Raw genomic sequence first — 17,393 nt, forward strand, 5'->3', positions numbered from 1 at the left:
GTCACGTCTGTCCCCTTCTTTCAACAGATATTCTCTGGGCAAGTAATCTTAACAGTAAGCAGGATATAAAGTCCTTGCTTCTAAGATGCTTACAGGAAAGAAATTATCCCATTCTTAACGGGTACTTGCTTGCTTGCTCGCCAAAACCAGAAACCGTATCTTAGTCTCTCTGGGCTGCTATAACAAAAACACCATAGGCTGGGTGGCTTCAAACAACAGACATGTATTTCTAACAGTTCTGGAGGCTGCGAAGTCCAAGATCAAAGTGCTGGCAGGTTTGGTGTCTAGTAAGGGCTGGCTTCCTGGGTCAGGGACAGTTTTCTCACTGTGTCCTCACATGGCAGAAAGGGTGAGAGAGCTCTCTGGAATCTCTTTTGTAAGGGCCCTAACCCCATTCATGAGGGTTCCACCTTCATGGCCTGATCATCTGCCAAAGACCCCACCTCCTAATGCCATCATATTGGGGGTTAGAATTTTAACATGAATTTGAGGGGACTCATTCACTCTATAGCACCTGTCCTATACACAGAAGATCCTTTACCAACATTCTTATCTCTTAATCACAACCACATGGAGTCTCTGTTTTCATAACTATACCTCATCTGTCATTGCTTATCCTGGGCCTTTACCACAATCTACTATCATAATTCATCACTCATACCTATGAAATTCAAGCGGCTCCCTCTCATCAATAACAGATCATAAAACATACCTCCTTCACTAAACTTAGGAAAACTTTCTAGTCACTGTACCGAGTTGTCGGTATTCAGCTGCCTCGCCACAGCCAAGCTGAACTAAGTTTGAAGATACTAAAAAGTCTGTCATGAACCTTCTCTTTATTCTACTATACAATTAGAAGGATTGAAAAATGTTAAAATTCAGGATGCCTATGTTTTGAATTGATGGACATTTAAAAATCATCTTTAATGTCCTAACCATTCAATAAACAAAAGCCATTAAATTCCAAGTCATTTTTGGAAAACACAACACAGAGCCTAAGAGTATGAGTAAAATAAAGTAAAAATTACATACATACTTCATTCTATCCAATTAATATACCTTTAAGAGTGGCAAGTAGGACAATGGGGCCTGTGTGGCTTCAAACAATGCTGAAAGAATGCACCTACGTAACATCTATGAACTTTAAGAAAGTTTTATCTTCAATTCCTCAGCCTTCAGCTGGCAGCGAAACAGACACACCAGCATTAAGGGTGCCAGCCAAATAGTTAATGATCTGTAAACATATACCTGTACAAGCAGAGAGTTCCTGTTTAAACAGACTAAGATGAAAGCCCTTCTACAAAGCACTCTTTAGTGATGATGTTAAAATTATTCTCTAAATAGTTCATCTAAATGTGCATTTCTATATTAGGTTTTCTTAAAGAGGGCATATTTTAAAGGTGTTTTAAAAACAAATCAGGGAACTTTCTGGTGGTGCAGCAGTTAGCATCCCATGCTTTCACTGCTGATGGCCAAGGTTCAATCCCTGGTCGGGGAACTAGGATCCCACAAGCCATGGGGCACAGCAAAAAAAAAAAAAAAACAAACCCATAACTAGAGCTTCCAAGACAAGATGGCAGAGTAGAAAAATGTGAGCCCACCTTTTCTTACAAAAACACCAAAATCACAACTAACTGCTGAACAATCATCAACAAAAAAACTCTGGAACCTACCAAAAAAGATATCCTACATCCAAAGACAAAGAATAAGTCACAATGAGACAGTAAGAGGGGGCACAATCACGATAAAATCAAATCCCATACCCACCGGATGGGCGACCCACAAACTGAAAAATAATTATACCACAGAAGTTCTCCTACAGGAGTGAAAGTTCTGAGCCCCACATCAGGCTCCCCAGCCTGCAGGTCTGGCAATGGGAGTTAAAGCTCCCAGAGAATCTGGCTTTGAAGGCCATCAGGGTTTGTTTTTTTTTTTTTTTTTTTTTTTTCAGTACGCGGGCCTCTCACTGTTGTGGCCTCTCCCGTTGCGGAGCACAGGCTCCGGACGCGCAGGCCCAGCGGCCATGGCTCACAGGCCCAGCCGCTTCGCGGCATGTGGGATCTTCCCGGACCCGGGCACGAACCCGTGTCCCCTGCATCGGCAGGCAGACTCTCAACCACTGCACCACCAGGGAAGCCCGGCCATCAGGGTTTGATTGCAGCAATTCCACAGGGCTGGGGGAAACAGAAACTCTGCTCTTGGAGGGCGCACACAAGGTTTCATGCACATCAGGACCCAGGGAAAAGAGCAGTAGCCTCATAAGAACCTGGACCAGACCTACCTGCTGGTATTACAGGGTCTCCTGCAGAGGCGGGGGGCAGCTGTGGCTCATTGCGGGGACAAAGACACTGGCAGCAGTAGTTCTGGGGAGTACTCAGGGGCGTGAGCCCTCCTGGAGGCGGCCATTTTCTCACCAACACATGGCCCCTCCCCACAGCCTGTAGGCTCCAGTGTTGGGATGCTTCAGGCCAAACAACCAACAGGGTGGGAACACAGCCCCCCCCCATCAGCAGACAGACTAATACTTAAAGTTTTCCTGAGCACACAGCTCCCCACTAAACACACTCCCTGACACAACCCTGCACACCAGAGGGACAACACCCACCTCCACCCACCAAGGCAGCAGCCAGTCCCTCTGACCAGGAAGCCTCCACAAGCCTCGTAGACAGCTTCATCCACCAGGAGGCAGACAGCAGAAGCAAGAAGAACTACAACCCTGCAGGCTGCAGAATGGAAACCACAATCACAGTAAGGTAGAGAAAATGAGATGGCAGAGGGAAATGTTCCAGATGAAGGAACAAGATAACACCCCAAAAGAACTAAGTGAAGTGGAGATAGGCCATCTACCTGAAAAAGAATTCAGAGTAATAATAGTAAAGATGAGCCGAGATCTTGGAAAAAGAATGGAGGGACAGATGGAGAAGATACAAGAAATGTTTAACGAAGACCTAGAAGAACTAACAAACAAACAGAAATAAACGGTAAATAACTGAAATAAAAAACACACTAGAAAGAAACAATAGTAGAATAAATGAGACAGAAGAACAGATAAGAAGACAGAATGGTGGAAATCACTGCCGCAGAACAGAATAAAGAAAAAAAGAATGAAAAAAAATGAAGACAGTCTAAGAGACCTCTGGGACAACACTAAACACACCAACATTCACATTATAGGGGTCCCAGAAGGAGAAGAGAGAGAGAAAGGACCTGAGAAAACATTTGAAGAGATAATAGCTGAAAATTTTCCTAACATGGGAAAGAAAGGAAACAGTCACCCAAGTCCAGGAAGCACAGAGAGTCCCAGGCAGGATAAACCCAAGGTGGAACATGCTGAGACACATAGCAATCAAACTGACAAAAACAAAGAAAAAATATTAAAAATAATAAATAATATACAAGGCAATTCCCATAAGGTTATCAGCTGATTTCTCAACAGAAACTCCACAGGCCAGAAGGGGGTGGCATAATATATTGAAAGTGATGAAAGGAAAGAACCTACTACCAAGAATACTCAGCAAGGGGCTTCCCTGGTGGTGCAGTGGTTGAGAGTCGCCTGCCGATGCAGGGGACACGGGTTCGTGCCCCGGTCTGGGAGGACCCCACATGCCGCAGAGCGGCTGGGCCCGTGAGCCATGGCTGCTGGGCCTGTGCGTCCAGAGCCTGTGCTCCGCAATGGGAGAGGCCACAGCAGTGGGAGGCCCACGTACTGCAAAAAAAAAAAAAAAAAAAAAAGAACACTCAGCAAGGTTCTCATTCAGATTTGACAAGCAAAAGCTAAGAAAATTCAGCATTTCCTCTAACATCAGGAACAAGACAAGGATGTCCACTCCCGCCACTTTTATACAACACCGTTTTTAAGTCCTAGCCACAGCAATCAGAGAAGAAAAAGAAATAAAAGGAATCCAAATTGGAAAAGAAGTGAAACTGTCACTGTTTGCAGATGACACGATACTATACATATAAAATCCTAAAGATGCTACCAGAAAACTACTAGAGCTCATCAATGAATTCAGTAAATTTGCAGGATACAAAATAAATACGCAGAAATCTATTATGTTTCTATACACTAACAACAAAAGACCAGAAAGAGAAATTAAAGAAACAATCCTATTTACCACTGCATCAAATAGAATAAAACACCTAGGAATAAACCTACGTAAGGAGGCAAAAGACCTGTACTCGGAAAACTAAGACACTGATGAAAGAAATCAAAGATGACACAAACAGATGCAAAGATATGATATACCACGCTCTTGTATTGAAAGAATCAATACTGTCAAAATGACTATACTACCCAAGGCAATCTACAGATTCAGTGCAATCCCTATCAAATTACCAAAGGCATTTTTCACAGAACTAGAACAAAAAAAATTTTAATTTGTATGGAGACACAAAAGCCCCAAACAGCCAAAGCAATCTTGATAAAGAAAAACAGAGCTGGATGAATCAGCCTCCCTGACTTAGACTATACTACAAAGCTACAGTCATCAAAACAGTTTGATACTGGCACAAAAACAGAAATATAGATCAATGGAACAGGATAGACAGCCCAGAAATAAACCCACACACCTATGGTCAATTAATCTACAACAAAGGAGGCAAGACTATACAGTGGAGAAAAGACAGTCCCTTGAATAAGTGGTGCTGAGAAAACTGGACAGCTATCTGTAAAAGAATGAAATTAGAATATCCTTTAACACCATACACACAAAAAAACCCAAAATGGATTAAAGAGCTAAATGTAAGAGCTGACACTATAAAACTCTTAGAGGAAAACATAGGAAAAGCACTCTGACATAAATGGCAGCAATATCTTTTTTGATCCATTTCCTAGAGTAATAGAAATAAAAACAAATGGGACCTAATTAAACTCAAAAGCTTTTGCACAGCAAAGGAAACCATAAACAAAATGAAAAGACAACCCATAGAATGGGAGAAAATATTTGCAAATGATGCAAGGGATTAATCTCCAAAATCTACAAACAGCTCATGCAGCTCAAAGAAGCAACCCAATCAAAAAATGGGCAGAAAACCTAAATAGACATTTCTCCAAAGAAAACATACAGATGGCCAAGAAGCACATGGAAAGATGTTCAACATAGCTAATTATTAGAGAAACGCAAATCGAACCTACAACGAGGGACTTCCCTGGTGGCGCAGTGGTTAAGAATCCGCCTGCCAATGCAAGGGACATGGGTTCGAGCCCTGGCCCAGGAAGATCCCACATGCCGTGGAGCAACTAAGCCCACGTGCCACAACTACTGAGCCTGTGCTCTGGAGCCTATGAGCCACAACTACTGAAGCCCGCACACCTAGAACCTGTGCTCTGCAATAAGAAAAGCCACCACAATGAGAAGCCCGCGCACTGCAACAAAGCGTAGCCCCCGCTTGCCACAACTAGAGTAAAGCCCACGCGCAGCAACGAAGACCCAATGCAGCCAAAGGGGAAAAAAAAATGCAATGAGATATCACTTTACACCACTCAGAATGGCCATCATCAAAAAGTCTACAAACAATAAATGCTGGAGAGGGTATGCAGAAAAAGGAACCCTCCTACGTTGGTGGGAATATAAATTGGTACAGTCACTGTGGAGAACAGTATGGAGGTTCCTTAAAAAACTAAGAATAGAGCCACCATATGATCCAGCAATCCCACTCCTGGGTATATATCCAGAGAAGACCAAGGTTCAAAAGGATACATGCACCCCAGTGTTCATTGCAGCACTGTTTACAATACCCAGGAAATGGAAGCAACCTAAATGTCCATCAACAGAGGAATGGATAAAAAGGATGTAGTACATATATACAATGGAATATTACTCAGCCATTAAAAAGAATGAAATAGTGCCATTTGCAGCAACATGGATGGAGCTGGAGATGATCATACTAAGTGAAGTAAGTCAAACAGATAAAGACAAATATCATATGATACCACTTATATGCGGAATCTATAAAAATGATACAGTGGGGCTTCCCTGGTGGCGCAGTGGTTAAGAATCTGCCTGCCAATGCAGGGGACACAGGTTTGAGCCCTGGTCCAGGAAGATCCCACATGCTGCGGAGCAACTAAGCCCACGCGCTACAACTACTGAGCCTGTGCTCTAGAGCCCGCAAGCCACAACTACTGAAGCCCGCACACCTACAGCCCGTGCTCCACAACAAGAGAAGCCACTACAATGAGAAGCCCGCACACCGCAAAGAGTGGCCCCTGCTCGCCACAACTAGCGAGAGCCTGCACGCAGCAACGAAGACCCAATGCAGCCATAAATAAATAAATAAATTTTTAAAAATGATACAAATGAACTTATTTACAAAACAGAAACAGACTCACAGAATGAAACAAACTTATGGTTACCAAAGGGGAAAGGCAGGCGGTGGCGGGGGTGGGGGGTGGAGATAAATTGGGAGTTTGGGATTGACATGTACAAACAATTATTTTTAAAATAACCAACAAGGACCTACTGTACAGCACAGGGAACTCTGCTCAATATTCTATAATAACCTAAATGGGAAAAGTATTTGGAAAAGAATAGATACATGTATATGCATAACTGATTCATTTTGCTGTACACCTGAAACTAACACAACATTGTTAATCAACTATACCCCAACATAAAATAAAAATTTAAAAAAACCGTAACTTCTCATTAGATCAAATTCTATTATAATAAAGTTATTTTCATGTCCTCATCCAGGCACTGGGCAACTTTTTCTGTAAGGGACTAGATAGCAATATTGTAGGCTTTGCAGGTCACATAAGGTCTCTGTCACATATTTATCTTTAGTCCCCCCCCCAACTCTTTAAAAATGTAAAAAACAAACGAACCCCATTCTTAGCTTGCTGGCCATACTAAAACAGTCTATAGGCCAAACCCTGTCCTAGTGGATGGACCAAAAGGAGGAAAGATTTGTTGATCCAATTACAATGAAATTCTCCATAGCAAATAAGCCTGTATTTCAAATTACTTGTCTGAACCCTATTCAAATAAGTCACTCTCTGTGAGTGAACCAAGTAGAGGATCCAAGCACTTAAAAGAACTTCGGTTTTATCATAAAGCAGTAACAGCCATCAACTCTCACTTCTCAGCTCAAATTTGAAAACCAAATTGATTACAAAAGAAAAACTCCACACAAAGTCACCAAAACAGTATAGAGGTAAAGGTGTGCTCATGATATTGTTCTATGTCCTCAAAAGATCTAATTCAACAATACAATGTACTGTCCGTAAACTTTATAATGATAATTTAATTAATGAATTAAACATGTGAAGATCTAGGAGATGTGATTTCCAACTATAACACTGTCACCATACGATGTGTGAACCCGGACAAGTCAGGTATTTCCATTTGCTCCCCGTCTTCTAAACAGAGGGGGAGGTAAATCCAGACAAATCTCTGAAGTGATGGATTTAAAATTCTTTGACTATTACAATTCATACCTCCTTGATCAGTGATACACTCGAAAAAAATTTTTATAAGACCTCAACAGTGTTTTAAAAAGATAACATAAAAACATGAATCATGAAAATGAGCAGTCAGAACACTAAGTACACACAATACGTTAGCAACAGCTATCTTGAACACTTCCCATGTATGCCACTGATTGAAGTGTTTTACAAACATTACCTCATACAATCCTCAGGATAATCCTAAAAGGCAAACAGTATAATCTGAAAGATTAAGCAATTTGCTAAAGAAGGGTCGGTCAGGATTTAAATCCAGCAATGCTCCTCCACACTATTATCACTGTCACTGATCAGGAGCAGCTTCCAGTCTTCTCCCCCACAGCTCAAGACAGACAGGGATGACAAAAGGTAAAATTAAGCAACACTCTGCCTCCCTTTCCTCCCAGTTTCCTTTCCTGCTACTGTGGAAAGCTGAAGCACTGTACTCTTCTTGCTCAGCACAGGTTTGTGTGCCTGATGCCTGCTTTCTATGCAGACCTTTGATTCACACTTCCACACTTCTGTAGGAAACTTTATGGTCCACAGCATCATGACAGAGAGAATTCTAACTTGCCATATTCCTTCTTTACCCAAGTAAGATACCAACATTGTAAAATTAACATTTTTGATTTGGCTTTGTATGATATAAAATAAATCATCCTATTTTACCTGAAAGCTCTGGTGACAAGAGCCATGAGGAGCCATCACTGGAGGTACTTTTGGGCTTGGGCCCTCTCCATGGCCTTCCATAAATTATCTCATGACCCAGATAGGGTGGGGGGTTTTGATCTGCTGTCCATCTCACAAAGAGCATCTCCTCCCTTTCCTCAGCCGGCAAGAGCAGGGAGAAACTTAACCAGCTGTAGCATCTGCACCCGGTGACTCAAGACTACCTCCCTCCAATACGTCAAGGAGTGCACATACAGTGGAAAGTTAGACAAACCCAACCCTGAATCCTAGCTCAGCTGTGTAACCTGGGGTTCAAAGCCCTCTTCTCCAAAACAGTGAACATGCTACACAGTAAAGCACCTAGCAGAACACTCAAGTAACAAGCATAATATATGATACTCCCACCCCATCAGTTCCCTACCTTTGAATATCATCATTCAGCAATCCACATCACATTGAAATCATTTCTCTCACTCTTGCAGCCTGACTAGACATGAACTGAAAACCACTGAGTTTAATTCAATAAACATTCACCAAAGCCAACAAGTGCTGATCCAATGGTTAATAACAGTTCCTATGCTCCAGAAGGTCAAAGTCACACTAATGCAATAGTTCTTAATTAACAAACATGATATATATTGTACAATAAAACTGCCTTTAAATTAACATGCCAATTTTTAACCTACCTACTAGATAGGCAAAGATTAAAATGAATAATCCTTGATGTCAGCAATAGTGCTAGACAAACAAGTACTTTCACATACTGATGGTGGGAATGTAGAATGGTACAGCTTTCCAAAAATACTGTTTAGTAATATACAAAAAGACTTAAAATATATATACTTTTGACCCAGCAATTCAACTTAAAAGAATTTATCCCAAAGATAATATCTGGCAAGCGGAAAACGGGGTATAACAATAATAATCTGTTTACCAATCTTATAATTATGATAGAGCCATATATTTTATTCAGTCATTAAAAGGGAAGAAATCTATATCTACTGCCACACAAAAAAAACCCCTCTGATACATAAAGAAAAAAATCTGACTTCAAAACACAAGGTATGAGCCTATTTTGTTTAAAAAACAAATATACACATAGAAAAAATGAACATTCCTATCCTCATAAATTTTTTTCTCTCTCTCTCTGGCAAGAAACACGTATTACTTTTATAATTTAAAATAGTGAACACTAATTTTAAGAGGACGGTATGTTACACATAATTTCTTTCAGTTCTTTTAATCCCAGGAACTATGAAAGAATCTCAGTTAGGAGGCTGTAATTTGCCCCACAATCCCACAGCTTTGAATGGTAGGAAGGGCTGACTCCCACACCTGGGGGCCTCTAGTTAAGGACTCTTCCACACCTGAGCGCCCCGGGTCTTTTCACCAGGTTTTTAGCTACAGCAACACGTTCCCTTAGTCCTGCAGTGTCCTCCTCCCCACCCTACTTAGCAAAATTTTACTCAGATACCACCTTTTCCATAATAACTTATGTAAGCTATTTAGCAATTATTTCAGACTGACATTTGATTTTTTTTTACTATATACTTTGAGTCTTTCCCCACAGAAGGTTATAAGCTCCTGGAGGGCAGGGACCTAGTGAGCCCCGTTTCCTCCTGATGACCCAGCAGAGCATTTTATGCACAGCACATTCTAATAAATGCTTGATGAACAAATAAATAAAGAGGTTACCTGTGCAGTCTAACAGCCACTGCCCTGACTTTACAAATAAGGCCCCAAAATGTTAGTCCATGGTCACTCAATAGTAACAGTCCCATGCTGAACTTGGGTCTTTTCTTTTTCCTAACTCAAAGCTCCTGTGTGTTTTGCATTTTCAAAGTACTTTTGCTGACCTTCTCTCACATGGACTTCACACCAGCTGACTTACCACTGTATTGGCCGACATCTGTAGTTCTTCCAGCTGTTTTCTGTTTTTGACAGCAGCACTAAGGGGAAATATATGAACCACTCTTGACATTTCTTAAACCTGCATTGAAACTATACCTCTAGCTGGAATAAAGTAAAAGCTGGTCATCAATCATCCAATGTTTATTTACTGAGCACCTATTAGGGGCCAAACATCATATTCCATTAACCAGAAACCTCTATTAACTGGCACCTGTGCTTACTGATAAAATTGATGCCCATAATAGCCTAAAGCAAGGGTCTACAAAGAGCCCACAGGCTAAATCTGGTCTGCTGCCTGTTTTTGCAAATAAAATTTTACTAAATACTGCCACACCCATCCACTTATGGATTATCTATGGGGGCTACAAGGGCAGAGTTGAGTAGTTACAACAGAGACCATTATGGCTCACAGAGCCTGGATTATTTACTATGTGGCCTTAATCAATTGCTGACCATCATAAAATATCAATATGCCACTGGACTCTCAAAAACATATTTTTTAGCAGTAGTGACACATAACAGGCAATAGTTTCCTTAATCCTTTGAAAATTACCAGTCCAGTATCATATATGTGGTAACACTATTCCTTGCATCACATGCCCATAACCAATCATGCCAGAAAACAGCATCAACTGATAAAAATCTGTGTTTCCCACAAGTCATATAACCTTGGGGATCTTTAATCCCAGCTTCTCCCAAAATTAAGTTTCTGACTGAACAATCTCATTATTTTTAGAGTAAGTCCTCACACAGAAAACCATTCACTTACTTGACAAGTTACTTCTCTTAACAACATCTCTAGTCCAGTGTATATCTTGAGGTTTCCTACTTGCAATAATTCAAACATAATAGAAACCAGTTTTACTCCTGATGATGCTCAGTATTTTGTGGGGGTTTTTTTGGCTGCACACTATCCTGAATTATCACCTTCGGGGAAAAATGCAGACTCGAGATTTCTTCCCTGAGTGGAATCAAACAGCCCACATATACAAAGAAATACTTTACTAATTTAAATCCAATTGCAATATGTTCTCAAAACATTTCTTTAAAAATATACAACAATTCAAAAAAAAAATATACAACTGACAAGCTTTACAATTAGAAATAATTACAGAATGTCAGAAGAGATAAGACTTAAGAGATGACTAAATCCAAATACCTTAATTTACAGATGAGAAAAATGAGGCTTACATGATTTACCGGAAGGGCCAACTAGTTTTCATTAATTCATGCTGGCCTTAAATCAGGAAGTTATACTGATGTCTTATCTGTAAGCCAGGCACTGTGCTGGGGTCCAGGGCTACATATGTATCTTCACCGACAATGAATTCAGTTAATCTTTTATCAGTGAGATTTTTTTGCAGTGAGACAGATTACATCACGGAGAATCAGATAAAATTCCTTAATAACTGCTAGACATCTTTTTGCTTTTCCTACAAAGAAAGATCTCTTCCTGCAGAGACAGTCCAGTGGAGCCAGGCTGCACAATTCAGAATCTTGATGTTGCCCCTTTCTGGCTATGTAACCTCACAGCAATTTACTTAACAGCTCTGTGTTTGTTTCCTGATCTTTAAGGGGATAATCACGGTATGTAAACAATCCTTATGTGGCTGGTACAGGTAAGTGCTCTATAAATTTTAAGTACCGTTGTTGTTATTTTCCTTAGGTAGTTTTCTTATCAAAACATGGTTAAGTAACCAAGGTATGGAGAAAGTGCCCTCAAAAACAGCTATTGAAATACATGTAATTACAATCACTGTAGTAAAGTTTCATTAAATATAAAGGGTAAAGAGAAAAAAACACTTCTTAAAAGGTCCATTTATAAGTTAAATCCTACTTAAAATATATGCACAAGAAATTTTGCCTTTTAGGGACTTCCCTGGTGGTCCAGTGGTTACGAATCCACCTTCCAATGCAGGGGACACAGGTTTGATCCCTGGTCGGAACTAAGATCCCACATGCAGTGGGGCAACTAAGCCAGCGCACCACAACTACTGAGCCCGCGTGCTCCAGAGCCCACAAGCCCTCGCGCCACAGCGAAAGACCCTACGTGCCACAACTAAGACCCAATGCAGCCAAATGAATAAATACTTAAAAAAAAAGATTTTCCTTTTAATATTACGAACAAACAAGTTCATTCGCAAAATCTTTCATGAAACAATGGTTAAATGCTAATGCCATAGTGTTTCTGGGTTTCACTAGGGGTCAGGTCCGGGTAGAGTAAATGACTGCTTCAACACAAATGCCATGGCAACAGACATGTCCCTCATTAAGCTACATCCTAGAATCCAACAAATATTTGGATTTTACTTTAAAATAATCATTAGTATTTTTACTCAAAGATGGCCTTTTAAAAAAAGTTATGCAGTAGGAAGAGTACGTGGCACTTCCTCCCTTGAAGGGACTTCTATCAAGTTGGAAAACCTGGCCAGAGTCACAGAAGGCAGGGTCTTTACAGCTGTGTGACCTCGGAAAACTCACTGAACAGGTCTCCAAGATTCAGTACCTCATCTATAATTGGTGTTAACATCTATCTCCCAGGTTTTGGGGGGGATGGGGAAAGGGTGACAGAGGAGGCAAACTAAGATTCGTATGAAAATGCTTTGAGGATGGCTAACACACATGCACACATTGCTAGTTCTGACCCCTTTCACCCACAGGCAGTGGGAGGGGAGGCCGTGTAGCAAGGTAAAGTTAAACTGCAATTTGTGTTTGGGGTACTTAAGTCTTGATCAATGTTCCTATCCTATACAGTTGCTGGAAATGTAAAACCTTGTTATAGTCTCAGATTTGGTTTTTTAAATATGAGACTCCAGAGATCACCGTAATTCATGAAAGACATATTAGGGCCAAGCATCCTCCTGCCTAGCACCTTCAAACTCATAACAAAGAAAACCACAATCCCTATTTCTCTATTTCTCCCCTCTACCAGCATAAACTGAATGCGGCCGTAATATGTGATGGTAAAATGTCTTTAAGAAATCTTTAGAGGTATTCTAGAAAAATTAATCCTATTTATGTAATCAGTATAAAAATCTGGTACCAGCTTTTTCCAAAGCTGAAAAGGACTTTGATGAAAATCCCTATAGTAACAGTACTCAAAAATTTTTTTTAATTTTAAGCTTGTATAACTTGATACTAGATGGAGCTTTATGAACTATTAAGCTCATATAAGAGACTTCCCTGGTGGTCCAGTGGTTAAGACTCTGCACTTTCACTGCAAGGGGCACACGTCTGATCCCCGGTTGGGGAATTAAGATCCTGCATGCCGCATGGTGTGGCCAAAAAATAAAATAAATTAAAAAAAAAAAAAAGCTTATATAAAAGGAAATTTAGGGCTTCCCTGGTGGCGCAGTGGTTGAGAGTCCGCCTGCCGATGCAGGGGACACGGGTTCGTGCCCCGGTCTGGGAAGATCCCACAAAAAAAAAAAAAAAAAAAGCATGGTGCAACCTCAGTGCAAATTAGGAACGTTAAGAAATGAACATCTATTTAAAAAAAAAAAAAGAAATGAACAAAACTGTCACTTTTGTTTCACTAAAAACAGAACCATGTAACTAACATCTAATGCACAGGAATAATTGGAAGGAACTTATAAAATGAAAACAAAATTCAGGAATCTTATCTTTACAATGGCAGTATTTGATTTTTTTTTTGTTTTTTTTCTGTGGTACACGGGCCTCTCACTGTTGTGGCCTCTCCCCTTGCGGAGCACAGGCTCCGGACGCGCAGGCTCAGCGGCCATGGCTCACGGGCCCAGCCGCTCTGCAGCATGTGGGATCTTCCCGGATCGGGGCATGAACCCGTGTCCCCTGCATTGGCAGGCGGCCTCTCAACCACTACGCCACCAGGGAAGCCCTACAATGGCAGTATTTGAAAAGAAGTCTTATTTAACTTGGAGTATTTGAAATATAACCCACTTCAATGAGGTCACTTTGTGTTAGGTCCATTTTAGTTTAGCACTTAATAGTAATTTGTTTAAACTAGTAATCTGAAAACATTTTCTGAATTTTTTTTTGCTCTTGGATCCTAACCTATATCTGCCCTATAAATATCAGTTACATAGGCACTAACTCAAATTTTTAAAAAGAGTTCTGATAAAATATTTTCTAATCCAGTTAAGAGACTCATCACAAAAAGTCACTGTGCTGTTATCACTTCATAAACATTATCTCATTCAGTTGTCCCCATAACACTAGGAAGTAGGCATTATTATTTCTGTAACATCCATTTTAAGGAAGAAGAAATTGAGGGTCATATAAGTCAAAGAACTTGCTTAAGATCATAGGACTAGTATGTGACAGGGTCATGAATGAACCCAGGTGAATCCGCAGTAGGTACTTTCAATCACATTAAAAACAAAGGTAGGGACTTCCCTGGTGGCACAATGGTAAAGGATCCGCCTGCCAATGCAGGGGACCCGGGTTCGAGCCCTGGTCCGGGAAGATCTCACATGCCGTGGAGCAACTAAGCCCGTGTGTCACAACTACTGAGCCCACGTGCCACAACTACTGAGGCCTGCACGCCTAGAGCCCGTGCTCTGCAACAAGAGAAGCCACCGCAATGAGAAGCCCACGCTCGCCAGCACTAGAGAAAGCCGGAGCGCAGCACCGAAGACCCAACACGGCCAAAAATATAAATAAATAAATAAATAAAGTGATATATATTTAAAAAAAAAAAGGTAACACTAATTTTTCAACTAGCTCCAGTAACTTTAAATAACGCCAAGAATCATATACTGTAGACTGTCAAGAGTTCATGAAAAATGATTTGTTTCTATCTAAACATTCCCATTAAAAGCGGACCCTGACAAGTATCATTTGACTTCTTTGTTTCCCTTCCTGTTTTTAAATGAACATTACTCAGCCATAAAAAGAGATGAAATTGAGCTATTTGTAATGAGGTGGATAGACCTAGAGTCTGTCATACAGAGTGAAGTAAGTCAGAAAGAGAGAGACAAATACCGTATGCTAACACATATATATGGAATTTAAAAAAAAAAATGTCATGAAAAACCTAGGGGTGAAACAGGAATAAAGACACAGACTTACTAGAGAATGGACTTGAGGCTATGGGGAGGGGGAAGTGTAAACGGTGACAAAGCGATAAAGAGGCATGGACATATATACACTACCAAACGTAAGGTAGATAGCTAGTGGGAAGCAGCCGCATAGCACAGGGAGATCAGCTCGGTGCTTTTGACCGCCTGGAGGGGTGGGATAGGGAGGGTGGGAGGGAGGGAGACGCAAGCGGGAAGAGATATGGGAATATATGTATATATATAACTGATTCATTTTGTTGTGAAGCTGAAACTAACATACCATTGTAAAGCAATTATACTCCAATAAAGATGTTAAAAAAAAAAAGTTAAATATGCAAAGTTAAAAAAAAAAAAAAAAGTCTTGAGACATCAAAACCAAAGTTTTAAAATTCAACGATCATCCTATAAGCCCAACTTCAAATTTTCACATCTAAAGAATATGAAAGAAATCTCTAAGTTACTTTGGAGCTAAGCCTGCAAAAATGTGAACCTGTGAATTGTTCTCCACGTCCACCCCCAGAGTCAGTAAAGAAACAAAATACATAACTTGCAGAGAGCAGAGGGAATATAGATCAGGAGATTTGAGACGTTAGACCATTTCTCATTATTACACCCATCAGGCCGAAGGGACTGAACGAGAAAGGTAAACGTTTACTGCACTTTACAAATTTCAGAATTATAAGTGACAGTGAAAAAGACAGCTGCAACACGAGCCCACTGTACCCGTAAAAGCTGAATCAAATAATTACATTTATCACGACTACACCAGGCCTCATTTCTAGCTTCTGTAAATTATACAAAGAGCCGGCTATTAAATATTGATGGCATGCCATTTGCACTGGAGCTGTCGCGAAGAGCCTTCTGCTACCAATTTTTGTCATGAAAGAAAAAACGTCCTTATTTTCTAGGTAAACCCCAAGCCACTAGAATCTCTCAGATGGGGCTATCGCATTGTCCTTCCCGGAGGAAGCTGTCAGGGCCAACCCCACACACCCAGGGGAGGAGAAACTTTCAGGGGAGGGCGGGTCCCTGCAGGTCCCGGGGCAGGGGTCCCTGTTCTCCTTCTCCCCCAGCTGTCAGCCACAGGTCGGGCGGCGGGGCGGGGCCAGCCCCGGCTGTCCGCACAAAGCAAGCCAGAGAGCGGCGGGCGGACCCAGACCCAGGCCACGCTGGGGGGCCGCGCAGTGGGGAGCAGGTGGGGGCACTTACCCAGCAGCAGCACGTTCTTCCCCGCGGGGAGCTTGGAGCGCGAGCGGGTGGAGACCTCGCTGAGGATGCAGGACCTGGCGGGGAACAAGACGCACGCTCAGGCTGGAGCCCCGCGCGGGAGGAACGGCACCGGCCTCGCGCGCCCGGGCGGGGGCGGCCGAGAACGCGGCGGCCTGGGCAGGGCGCCGAGCTCCGGCGGGCACGCGACCCCGGGGCGTCCCCGGCCCGGGGGTGCCGGCGGGGACCGGGGAAGGGTGCGGTCCTTACCAAAGGTTCTGCCCGTCCTCGTCGTCCCCTGCCGCGGCGCCGCCGTTGCCCGAGGTTAGCTCGTTGGCCAAGGGACCGCCCGTGTAAGTCGAGGTTAATCCCGCCGGAGAGGAACCGAAAGAGCCTACTCGCCCCACAGCCGCCATCTTAGTCGGGAACACACCGGTCCCAGCAGAGCTGAATGAGCCAGGCGGAGGCGGCGGCGGCGGCGGCGGCGGCGGAGGCGGAGGCGAGAACCCGGATATGCAGCGTTCGGCGCACGGCAGCGGGGCGGGGCCTGCGGGGGTGGGGCCCAGGCACTGCAGGGACTGACGGAGCGAGAGACGGCGAGCTGCGCGTGCGCAGCAGGCCGCCGGCGGGCGAAGGGGGAAATGCGCGTGCGCAGGTGGCTCGGCGGGACGCCGTCCTGCAGCCCCAGTCTTTCTGAGCTCAGCGGGCTGAAGCGCTTCTGGCCACCGCCTCCGCAGCCCTAGGCTGCAGCTGGGCGCGCTGGGGTGTGTCAGGTGAACAGTGCTCCCTCCCACTCTTCAGTCGGGTCCACAAACCCCGCAGCGGGTGTGGAATTCCTGCACTGTCACTGCTGCAATTGGAATTGGTGGTTCTTTGTACGTAATACAAAAGAGATTCCTAATTTCATCCTGAAATCTCCTTTCACCATTGTTCTGCAGATTCTCTTTGCCTCATTCCTGTGTTGTCTTCTTTCTTATCTTAGTGGAGAACTTTCTCCATTAGTTTTATGAGAAAAAAGTGTATGGCTACATTTTTGGAGACCTGTGTATTAAATCAAGGCCCAGATGAAAGCTTAATGAAGGAACTATTTACAAAGGTGTGACTGATCCGAGGAGATGCGGCTA

At 42.6% G+C, this 17,393-nt stretch overlaps 1 protein-coding gene across 4 annotated transcripts in view; it reads right to left on the minus strand.

Moving 5' to 3' along the window:
* DYNC1LI1 (dynein cytoplasmic 1 light intermediate chain 1) overlaps positions 1 to 16,769 on the minus strand; it is a 46,274-nt gene extending 29,505 nt beyond the window's left edge. For 2 of the 4 annotated variants that reach the window (XM_073810951.1, XM_019946907.3), the window contains exons 1-2: positions 16,540 to 16,764; positions 16,273 to 16,346 (exon numbers count right to left, since the gene is read on the minus strand). In XM_073810951.1, the coding sequence (XP_073667052.1) occupies positions 16,273 to 16,346; positions 16,540 to 16,685 (220 nt within the window). In that variant the 5' untranslated portion in view covers positions 16,686 to 16,764. Of the gene's footprint in view, positions 1 to 16,272; positions 16,347 to 16,539 lie in introns of all 4 variants that reach the window. The other 2 variants (XM_019946906.3, XM_019946905.3) reach the window with 2 other exon arrangements.
* Positions 16,770 to 17,393: the final 624 nt, after the last annotated feature.

This window comes from Tursiops truncatus, chromosome 10, assembly GCF_011762595.2.
Source record: "Tursiops truncatus isolate mTurTru1 chromosome 10, mTurTru1.mat.Y, whole genome shotgun sequence".
NCBI classification, from domain to species: domain Eukaryota; kingdom Metazoa; phylum Chordata; class Mammalia; order Artiodactyla; family Delphinidae; genus Tursiops; species Tursiops truncatus.